This window comes from Corvus cornix, chromosome 2, assembly GCF_000738735.6.
Source record: "Corvus cornix cornix isolate S_Up_H32 chromosome 2, ASM73873v5, whole genome shotgun sequence".
NCBI lineage: Eukaryota > Metazoa > Chordata > Aves > Passeriformes > Corvidae > Corvus > Corvus cornix.
Genome location: NC_046333.1, coordinates 134,702,275 through 134,714,238, shown reverse-complemented (window position 1 = coordinate 134,714,238; position 11,964 = coordinate 134,702,275). Strand labels below are relative to the sequence as shown.

The 11,964-nt window shown below is 41.0% G+C and overlaps 1 protein-coding gene across 1 annotated transcript in view; it reads left to right on the top strand.

Moving 5' to 3' along the window:
• The first annotated feature begins 5,306 nt into the window (after positions 1 to 5,306).
• LRP12 (LDL receptor related protein 12) overlaps positions 5,307 to 11,964 on the top strand; it is a 51,916-nt gene continuing 45,258 nt past the window's right edge. Inside the window, exon 1 of the mRNA XM_039548903.1 lies at positions 5,307 to 5,489. Within this exon, the coding sequence (XP_039404837.1) occupies positions 5,411 to 5,489 (79 nt within the window). The 5' untranslated portion in view covers positions 5,307 to 5,410. The remainder of the gene's footprint in view (positions 5,490 to 11,964) is intronic.

Genomic DNA, 11,964 nt, shown 5'->3' with positions numbered 1-11,964 from the left:
TCCAAAGGCAAGAGAATGACTGTGAAAAGCAGCCCTAGGTCTCAAAAACTGGAGTGAAAGACTAAATTTTCTTCTGAGATGTAACTATAGATTCCGATTATCTCTCATCTTCTGATACTATTCAACCACTTTAGATAACCACTGCTGTTTATCTAATGCACTGGAAATTTTGTAGTAAAATAGTGCTAATATAATGGTTCCTGAGCCACTTCTGGGGCTGTAATTAAGGAAGCAGGCAGAAGAATGAAGATATCACCACACTTCTTGATCTTTGCCTGTCACCTAGGTCCACATTGCCACAGTAAGCGTTAAGCTGCTTTACTTAACAGTAAGGAATGAACAAAAGCAGTTTTAATACCAGTGATGTTACCATGTTGTAGGTACTTATTTAAGCAGTAAGCTACACAGCATGATTGCAGGCTGAATTAGGTCACACTTTGTCACATGGCCTATTCCAAATTGATGTTACTTCTGTGTGATTGTCCTTTCAGGAGCAGTGATGTACTTTAATAAATGAATAAGCTTGGGCAACAGTTCCAGAACTATTTAAAACTACAAAATTAGGCAATTGCAATTCATGAAGCATATGACAGAAGTGCTGTTACTGTCAGAGAAACTACAGATCTTACAACTATAACTCATGATTTAATCTGCAGAGTCAGTTGAACTTAAACCAGTTGTAATAATATTTAAAGCATAGTATCTGATACATGTAAGAGAGACAGTCCAGATTTAGATGACTAGCAAGGAAAACCCCTACTACTATCATGTTAAGGACATTAATTACTTTTAACTGAAGTAAGAAATTTTGTTGGCAGTTCTTAAAATTTGTTTGTAAACACACCCGTTTCTCCTGAGGGGGATAGAGTTACTTTGTTTAGATTCTAGGCAAAGAGCTTAAAAACTGTCTACAAATAGGTCCTCAGTCCAGAAAGCATGGAAAAAGAGCAGTGACTTACTCCAAGTGCTCTGCAGTGGTTTGAAGAAATGAACGTGAATCCCAGATGCAGTTAGTGGAGTATGGTGCTTAAACTAATGTGCCCTACAAAATTAATTTGGGTGGGTGCAAGCTACAAGGATGCAGCTACACTGTCACTGTCTCCAGGCACACTTCGTTTGCAGTTAGGTGAACTATATTTGGACTATTTTCACTGCTCAGCATACAGCATGTCCTGTGTTTGTTCAGTCCTTAGCAAAACGGGGCCCTGCTCTTGACTGACCTCTAGACTGCACAATGATACTAATAATAAATACCAGGGAAATAAATGATGACTTAACACATTTGATATATTTCCCCCAATATCGAAGAGCAATATGAATATGTACACCAGCATGCTGTAAGCAGATTCTGATGTATGCTATATATTTTTAGCACAATGGCCTTGATCCAGGCATTTCTGACATCTTCTACTGTCTTTCATCATTTTGCAGTGAAGTTATGTAGGGTACTCTAGATTTGAGGTAGCTGTGGTCTAGTATTAAAATTAATGTTGTAAAAAAATGTAGCTTAGTAGTACCCTTTAGACAACTGCTGTGCAAACAACTGTTTGTTAGAAAAAATAAATCACTGAATAGATGGCACAAATAACTTTTGTCCCAGTGTTCATATGTTGTGCTGCAAAATAAATGTTAAGTCTAGGAGAGAAATTTATTTCCTCTGCTGCCTATTGCTATGCTTTATTGCTTATAAACAATTGTTTTTAAAAAACTAATAACACAAAATAAGAATATTTAGAATTCTATTGCTGTCACTCTTATGATAAACTTCTGCAAAAAACAGCTAAGGTAAATTCTGATGTGGTTGAGGGCTCACCAAGAAGTTAACTACTGGTACTGATTATAGCCATATTTCTTATGACCTCATGTGAAGGGAAGTTATGGGACAGAAAATACTGGGATTGGTAAAGGAAAAATACTGTTACTTCATTAAGCTGAGATCTAGTCAACATCTTAAATTGTCCTCATTCTTATTGTGTATTAAAATGGTGCTGAGAGGTTCCAACCAGGACTTGGCATAGAGAGACACTGTAAGATTGTCTCCAATTTTGCACACAGTCAGAGCAGGAATAGAGAGAAAGGAATTAAATGTGGAGTAGTTTTACAATGGGCCATAAAACTGCTATTAATCTGTGGGTGGCATTTGCTAACAGTATAGTCTGAACTGGGAGAATTGAAAGGAGGAAGAGAAAAAAAAGAAGAGCAAGGATGGCAAAAAGGAAATGCACTTAGCAGGAAGTGAAGTGAAGCTGAAGTGACTATAACTAACTGATCATTAAAAACATAATAATGTTGGGAAGAAAAGTACAGGAGGAAAAAAAAATCATATACTGATATTGTCAGTGGGTGCCTGATAATTCTTGCTGAAGCTGCCTCAGCAGCTTCATGTGCCAACCTTGAGCATCATACAGAAGAGTGACTGCCTGTTACAGCAATCTTGATTTGGTTCAAGGGGAAGCATGTGTGCTTTGAGGATGTTTTATCTTCACCTGCCTTCAAATACAAAAGAAAGATGCTGTCAACATCTGTGCCAGTTTACAATTATTCCTACTAATAAACTTCTATTAGTCATCTTCAGATAACAGCAAAGAACAACCACCAAACAAAAAATGCAGTCATGATTAGAATTTCATGTACATAAAGATATGACTAGGATTTAGAACATGCTTTTCAGGCATAGGAGTAAAGATATTCTCCCAAAACATCAGAGATTAAGAAAGCTATCAGCAGAGACCAACAGGAGTAGCAAAAAAAGCTGCCAAAAATGAATAAGACTCTTTACTCAGGCAACATGGCTAGGAAAGAAATTTGTAGATCTGGTGGACTTGCTAAGGTTGTTACATGAGAAGATGTTGCTTGACATCATGAGTGTTTTATCTGGACTACTAACACATTATCTTCCCTGGACTTAAAAGATCCAGCTCATCTCATATGCAGGCAAACTGCTCCAGCAGAGTTTGTTTTTTTTTCTTTAGATCATCACTTCAGTATCTCACCTTTAGCTTGCCAAGCTCATTTAGTACTGAGGCAAGACTTTTGTATATCATCCTTCAATCTGCATCTTTAAGAAGGATGTTGGAATTAAACCCGTGATGCCAGGCATTGATGCTTTGGTCTCTGTCATGAACAATCATTCCTGGGTACATGGTAAAGGGTAGCCACTTGTTTGTGCAGTAAGTTGAAGGTAGTTTTGCCAACAGAGATACTTGAGTTGCTTGGAATTGCATTTAATCTGAAATGCTAATTAGTGTTGTCTTCTTTGTTATGCAACTAAAATCTATGGAAAGAGAATCATATCACATCTCTCAGTTGCAACTGTAATTACTGTGGGAGGGTTAGAAGTCCCTGTGCGTTCATAGGCTTTGTGTGGTGTCTGTTCATAAAAGAAGTAATGATTCTCTCAGTAGCTACAGACCAGATTTCTTGAGCATTCCTTCAGTGCCCCATTGTAAATAATCAAAATTTAAAAAATGAATGGGATACAGTGCATGAAAAAGAGCCACCTGAGGTTTCACTGAAGAAGTTAGTTAGACTTGTGAGTAGAAAGAAACCTAAAAGATTGTTGGCCAAGCTGCTGTGAATGCTTTACTTATTTGTATAAACCTATAGGCTGTGTATTCGTCTTCCATGAAATGTTAATTTTGTGTGCATACTCATGTCTTTGGAGAGATGAACACTTACAGGTTCAAACTGTGACTGGGCAAATGTACTGAAGACTAATCCATTGAGTACTCAGTTAACTCTTCAGTTAATGATGCCATCTCTTGTACAAGATGTTTCTGGACCACAACTTCCCAGAGTTGGAAAGTATTCATGCTTGGCTGGTTTACCTTCCTTCTTTCATGACCATTATTAATGCTGAATCTTCATCCAGATGCTCACCCTTAAATAAACATCTCCTCCCTTCTAAATGAGACATCCTCCCAATATATTTCTCTTCCTTCCCAAATAGATGGGGATTTGGAAACAAATGCAGGAGAAATCACAGAACAATAAATGAAAAGAAATAACGTCAAGTTGTGACAGGAAAAGTTATTGGATACTAGGAAACATTTCTTCACAGAAAGGGCTGTCAGCATTAGAACAGGCAAGTTAACTCACCATTCCTGAAGGTATTTAAAGGATATGTAGATGTGACACCTGGGGACATGGTTTAGTAGTAGACTTGGCAACGCTATATTTACAGTTGGACTCAATGATTTTAAGGGTCTTTTCCAAATGAAATTATTTCATGATTCTATGAAAGAAATGAGATGAATGAGAAGAAATAGCATAGAGCACTCTCCGTAGCAATGACCATTTGTGGAGCAAGAACTCTGGTCTGACTCAACACATCTATTTTCAAGGTGTAGCTATAAAGCCTTACCAACATAAGTTAACTTTAGCTTTTCGCAGGGATGGCAATACTTTGTTATTCCAAACAAATGGTTCTAGTCCAACAGGGGCAGTAAACACTTCTCATGCCTGCAACAGACACTGCAAAATTAAAGATAAATATAAAAGTTGCGCTGTGAATTCTCTTTGCTTTTGACAACAGGTAACTGTGCAGCAGGAAAACAGGCAATCATAATCGAACAGGAAGTGTCACAAGGAATTTCTATGGGGTCTGTAATTTTGCATCCACAGCAGTTGCACTTTTTGTGCTCCCAGGGTAATTTTTCGGTCTCTCTGCTGAGATGCAGATTTGGAGATCAGAAGCACCGCAGCCCCGGCTGCCAGGGTATCCTTGTGCTTTACAGACTGGGATTGGGTTCAGGCAGTTTTACTCAGGGCCGAGAGCCAGGGCACTCAAACACCCGCTGGGTTATCCTGTGTGGGCCGGGGACCAGGGCTGCTCAGCCGCCAAGACATTCACCCTCCCACCTTCTGATGCCGCCTCAGCCTGCCCGAGTGGAGGCGGCTGCCTCGTTGGGACGGGGCGGGACGGCCGCTGCCCGGGCGGGCCAAAACCCGGCGGCTGCAGCGGCGACGGAGTGGGAGGAGAGGGAGGAGGTGACGAAGGAGGAGCCGGAGGAGCCGGCTGGGCGGTGCTGCGCCGAGCGCAGCAGCCCGGGCCCGCCCCCGCCGTCTGGGGGCCGCCGCTCCGCCCCGCTCGCCCGCCCGGCCCGCGGCTGCCGGGAGCGGCTCCATGCGCTCGTGCCGGCAGTGCGCAGCCGCGGCGGAGCCGAGCCGGGAGGAGGAAGCGGCGCGCGGGGAGGGAGGCCGAGGCCGGCGGCGGTGGCGGCTCATGGCTCGGCGGGCGAGCGGGGCGGCCGAGGCGTGCGGGCCGCTAGCGCTCCCCGAGGCGGCGGCTCCGGCGGGCGACGGGGCGAGGCGCCGCCGGCCCCTCCTGCGGCGGCGGCAGCTCCGGCTCCGTGTCGGGGGCGCGCGGTGGCAGCTCCGGCTCCGCGCTGCCTCCCCGCGGGCGGGTGTTATGGCCCCTTGGGGGAGCGCAGAGGGCTCCCCGGCTTGGAGGTCAGCGCAGCTCCTGCTCCTCGTCGTCTCCTACTGCGGTAGGTACCGGGCAGTGACGCCGCCCGTCCGCCTCCGTCTCGCGGGCCGGGAGGCGGCCGCGGGGGAGGGGGAACAAAGCGGCCTTTCTCCCGGCCGGCCTCGGCGGGGTCTCTGTAGCCTCTCAGGACCGTCGCCAGGCCCGGCTGGTGTCCTCGTACTTCCCTTCTCCGCCCCCAGCCCCGTCTCCTTCGAGCTCGACTGCTCCAGAACTCGCTCCGGGGATTTTTGTTTGTTTTGTTTGGGGGTTTTTTTGTGTTGGTAATTTATTTGTTTATTATTTGTGGGGGTTGACGGAAATCTCCTTTGGGAAGTCCTTAAAACTGAGGCCGGGATTCTGGGATTTGGCCCAGCTGCCCTCGGCTTGCTCTCCCGCAGATGTGCGTTGCCGGGAACTCCGGAGTTGGCGCGGGGCCGCACAAACAAGCCAGCCCCAAATCCTCTGAGTCACGAGTAATCGCTGCCTGTGGATAATGGGGATGGATGCTTGGGAGATGTTCCACGTCCGGCCAGCACGAACGAGGCCTGGTGTCGGGGGCAGGGCGGCCTCTCCGGGCCGCGGGGTCGGGGGCTGGCGCTGGTGATGAGTGTGTGACACATCAGCACAGGCCTGGAAGACCTTCCAGGGACCTTTGCTTCTGCTCGGCCTGTCTGCAGTTCATACCCGAATAGGATTTCATCCCTGGGTGTAAACCCATCTTTAAACACAACTGCTAATGAAAAATATTTGTGTAGATTACTGAGATTGGTTTTTACAGTATGGAGGTGGCCCAGTAACACATGACAGATCAGAACACAGATACCTGACAAAGAGAGTCATCTCATGTTTTCTCAGGGAGTTGTGTTTGTTTTATGAAGTCGAGCATAGGTTGTGTCCGTGGGCCTCAAGCAGGAGAAGCCGCCTGTGGCACAGAGCTGGGCATGTGCCTTGCCCTGAGGAGGACAGTGACAAGGGGTCCTGCTTCAGCAGTTTCTGAAGTAGTTGCCTTTGCTCTAAACACGTGATTGAGCATATGAAATTGGAATCTCTTTCACTGTTAAGAAAAGCAAGCTCAAGTCTGGAACATCAATATATTTCAGATTTCTCTGTGCAAAGTGCTTTGTCCAGCACGTACTTCTGCCGCAACAATCAGTCCAAACTCTAAAAGTGTAGATGTACTACATAAACTTGTAGGAGCATTTCCTGTTTCATATTTACATGAGAAGAAAAGTAAGGAAGGCTTCTTCAAACAGAGCTACAACTATGCCAGTACCTGTAACCAAATAGTTATGCTGGTAAAGTGTAATTTTTGAGCAGCTGTATTTGCATGAACAAAGTGGGGTACTGACCAGTCTTTTGAATGCATGCTAAGTCAAGCAAAAGAGTTTCATGTCAAAAGGTAAACTACCAGCCCAACTGAAAAGGAGGTAGTTAATGGTGGAGCAGGAAGTGGTAGCAAAAATCTCAAGTTTGGATATATTAAGCTGTTTTTCTGTTTGCATACTTAATGTACTTGAGAAATTTCATTTCTGTGGAAAGGTTTTCTAACAAACTCAGTGTGCTGGTTTTATTATACTCATCACAAAATTGAAAATAAAAGTCAAAATTATAATTGTGATATTCCTCATCAGCCTGACCTAAGTAAAACATTTTGAATTGTGATACTGTAACTTATATGTTACTGTTAGCATTTCCCTTACAAAAACTTAAATCACAAGTATAATTTTTAGTTAGAGAAAAACCAACCTAATAAAATTCTTTCTGAATAACATTTTTCATAGACCTTTAATCAAGACTTTTAAAAGTTCAGCCAAGAAGGCTTCATAAGTTTCTTCTGCCTTTCTAAGAAACACGTCACCATCCGTTAATGCCACTGCCAGAAAGGAGAAGGTGCTTCTGATTTTGATCAGCATGCTGTGCCACTTCATCCCCATGAGGGATTAGTTTCCCTTAACAGTTTTTGTTACAAATGTCTGAAGTTCTGACCAGTTTCACTGCGCAAAGGAAAGGAACTTTCTCCTCCCCAGGCTATAGTATCTAAAACAGAAGCAAGCACTTAAGTGTAGCCTTTTCTCTAGCTTTCATTTTGATTTCTCCCATTTATTTCTTTTGGGAGAAGGGAGTGAGACTGGGAACTATGTCCTATTAAACCATTTTACCTTCCTGTACAACTGCTTTTAGCTCTTCCAAACTAAACTAATTTAATACTGACGTGAATTTGATCAAGACACTGCTGTCAGCATAGCTCTGGACTGTAATGTTGATCCTGAGCAGAGCCTTCCAGATACCATTATGTTAAGGCTTTGAATGCAGTAGGCAGTACCTAAGGTAAATGCATGCTTGGAAAAGCAATGGCGCATCACTTCGGTTGCCTTCCATTATGCAGTTGCACAGTTAAAATATCTAGAATTTTCTGCTAATTAAAATACTAAATTCACCAAGGTTGTTATGTGGGCATTGAGCTCTCCAGAGAATGTTTCTCTGTTTCCCTGTAGTTGGTGAATTTTTCAAACCTTTCTTCTGATGATGACTATAATTATAAAAATTTGAGAAGGAGGAATACTGATGAGTGAAATATTGGAATAGCACCGACTAACAAGAATTACAGCTTAGTGGGGCGTTGGGCAACGGTATTTTTTGGTTTATATTTCCAGCCTTCCTGTTGGCTTGAGAGTTTTATATCCAAGAAATAATTGGTTTTATGTGTCTCTATGTAATCCTGGCCTGGCTTTTACTGGGACAAATATTAAGACATTTCTGCTTATCTCAAAGGCCATAACAGTTATCTGAGTTTAAAACAGAACCATATGTTGTGCAAGTAATTTTTTTAGGGGAAAAAATGTTGTTTGAGAAATCAGTCCTGTTCTTGAGGGCAATATTTTTCAAACCGAAGTTCCATGATTGATCAACTGGAAATTAAGTAAATCTTGGAATTGCAGAATCATGTAGGTTAGAAAAGACCTTCAAGATCAGAGTCCAACCACAAACCCAGCACTGCCAAGTCCATTGTTAAACCATGTCCCTGAATGACACATCTATACATGTTTAAAGTACCTCCAGGGATGCTGATCTTACTTACTTTCTTGCTAAAACATGAGCTTAAGTTAGAGAACTGAATTTCTAATGTTACCATTTTGTTTGATTTTTATTTAACTCTTGATAGGATGACGGTTTATATCTTAATTGGTACTGTGATGCAGCACTTTCAGGACCAGTTTGTAAGGGATTCGTGTTCAGGGCAGAGGCTGAGTTATGAAAAGTCTCTGAGGTGGGGATAATGCAAAAACTAGGACATGCCTTCCTTTGGAATGAAGTCTGGAAGCATGGGTATTTGGCTTTCAAATTTCTGGAAATTCGAACTTTATATAGTCTTAACTATACTTGTCACCCAGTTACATTAATTTGAATTTCTGTCCCGTTGACCAGAAGGCTACAGAAAATTTCTTTAAAGTTTTGTACAGTTGGTAGCAGTCAGTGCAGTGGTACAGTAGGTGAATCTCCCTGCTTCTGACTTCCGGATGTAAATGTGTGTCAGAAGAAAAATATTTACAGTAGTAGAACAGGGACACTAAAAGAGTTCCAAGGTAGAAATAGCGGCAGGAGAGGTCAGTCTTAATTATCCTTATCTCCAGGTTTGTTTTGGTTTAGTGAATACTTTCGGGAGTACTAGTACCTGAGAAATATTAGTGGACATCAGAAAATTATTATTCCCTAAAATTGTGATTGAAACAGTGTTTTATGTTAGACTACTGAGACTGTGCAATGCAATGCTATTGATATTATTTTGTCCTGTTAAAGAAAAACACAGTACACTTATATAAGCTTTAAAACATTTAGTTTTGGATTAGACCCATTCCAGGTTTCTGTGGTACAGATGTTGCTTGAAGTTAAAAAAAGGCTGTATATATAACTCATTCTTCATTCAGTTCTAAGGGAAGGCAAGTAAAATTGTCATAAAATTTCACTGGTCAGGACCCGAACTTTACTTGTGTGTCAGTTTGTTAATGATGGTGTGAGATGAGGAAGAATAAATAGTTCTTTGGGTTCATTCACCTTGTTTGAAATAATAGCCTGAATCATGTAAGCAAATAAAGTCTGCCAGCTGGTTTATTCAGTTTTCTAAAGAATTTGAACTCTAAGTCCAGAACAGACTGTCCTAAAGGAATTGCTTGCCTTAATAAATTATTGTATCTTAAACTCTTGAATGTCAGTCTTTAGTGATGTTTTGTGATGTACTGAACAGATATATTTTGCTAAGTTGGAAATTGTATTATTGGCAAAACCACTGCATTTAATTTATTAGAACAGTTTTGTAGTCCGTTAAGAGAACAAGTCCTAATTTTAACACTGTAGGAATTTATATTGTCTAATAAGTTAGTCGTATGTCAACTTGTCCAAGTATGTACATATTCAACTGACCAGAGCCAATATTGCATCTATAGTCAAAAGGTCTGTGAGGTTATGTGAACAATATTTAAAGTGACATTCATTTGAGGGGAGAAGAAAAAAATCCATAGCCTAAACAATCTCATAGCAAAAAGTTTGAAAATTGAATATAAGGTAGTTAGTGTGATTGTTATTATGCACTAAATGAGAACACGGTCAGCCAGAGGAAGAGCAGAGGTGTACTTGTAACCAGAATCATGACAGAAGCCATCTGACTCCATTCCTGTCATCAGAGCAAAGCATGTGATTAGCCTGGCTTTTTCATCTGTTTCTGTCATTGCTAGGAGAGGAAGAGCTCTACTGCATTAGTGTTGGAAGGACCCTACAGGTGAATCTCTTTTGATTCCTTCACTTCAGTCACTCCTGGTTTAATATCAAATAGATGTTAACTGTATCAATATTATTTTCAACTAAGCACTAAATATTTATCATTTGTTACTTGGTCTGGCTAAAACTTGCAATTATCAGTCTTGTGGTTTGTTAAGAGATCTCAAATTTTTAAACTTCAGGCCTTTGGTATGTTAGGTACATTCCTTCACATGTTATGTACCTCTTACCAGGTACCTCAAGTTTCCCAGGGTGTAGGCATTATTTCCATACTTACTAAGTATAATTCACTAATTTCCTTACAGGTTTTTAAAAAATTCATGAGTACTGTTTGTACTGTGTAAATAATGTAGTTTTGCTTTCTTAGATGTCTCGTCATTTTCTAGTTTTAGTGTTCCATTTATACTGTCCCAGATAGTTAATAATTATGTTAAAATACTGGGACAGCTGAGATATCTAGCTAGGCAGTAATTGAGAGAGTGTGATTTGTTGACAGCCTGGGATGTTTTTAGCTTGTATGCATTTCAGAATTACTAGCTGTGGAATTTTTGCAGTACCAGTTATTACTTGAGGTGTCTGTTGGTCGGCAAAATTCAGCTTCCATAATTTACATGGTTTTAAGAAAACACTGGGTACCAGTGCATTGGATGCTATAAAATTTGGTTGTAGATTTGAGTTCCTGTGTTTATCCCCTCAGTAGAAATAAATGCTCCAAGTAATTTATAGCAGGCTGTATGATACCATGCTCTGAAGAATTGTGTTGTTCTGACTACCTTATTTTTTTGTTTCCTTCACTTGATTTTTTGCTGCAGTTGTTACTTCACTGAGGCTTCATTATGCAAAGCTTTGCAATTGCTTTGAAATATATAGTATTGATTATTGTGAATATCTAAGTTAAAACTACTAAATTCAGCAAAATTGATTGAACAGTGCAAACACTTCAAAAAGTAAGTTGTGGTTCAGACTTGTTTCTCTGAACAGATGCTTTAAATTTGGATATACTATAACTTTGTCTAATAACATTGTTATTATAACATTATAACATTGTTATCATCATGGTAGTGTCTTCTTATCAAGGCTTGCACATTTAGTAGCTAGTTACTAGGATTTTTTTTTTTCCTGCTATTCTATTTGACACTGGATTTTAAGTTATGAGGGAATTTCTATATATCTTTCTCAGCTATTTTGTGAGGAGCAACTTTTTGGAGCTACTCAGGAAGTTAGCAAGCAAAAATAAGAGCCTTCCCAAAATTAAGAAAGCTTACAAGTAGAGCATGTTTTGAAGGGGGGAAGGGAGCCACACGAAACCATTTGGTTTAGTACCTTGAGTTGTCATAAGATGGTCTCTCACTTAAGCATCTTGTGAGTTTTAGTACTTATGGGACTTTCCCAGATATATTTAGTTAGTTGTGGAATTTTTTGTTGTGTGAGAAACCTGAACTTGCTCACGCTTAGTAAATTATAAATGCCACAAAGCAATGAAAGTGAACTAGTTGTGTTTCTCTGTGAGTGGAAAGTACATTTGAACTATGTATTGGGATGGGAACTGCATGCTTCACCCAACTGATTGTGTCTAATTCATGACTACCCTTTGCTCAACCTCAGAGATGTTTCCTCTGCTAAGTGGAAGCCCCTGGGACTGACTGGGTAACTAGAGCAGACATTCAAAGTCAGTTGTAGCCATAAAACAGTAGAGTGATTCTCTAACAAGCAGTGTGAGCACA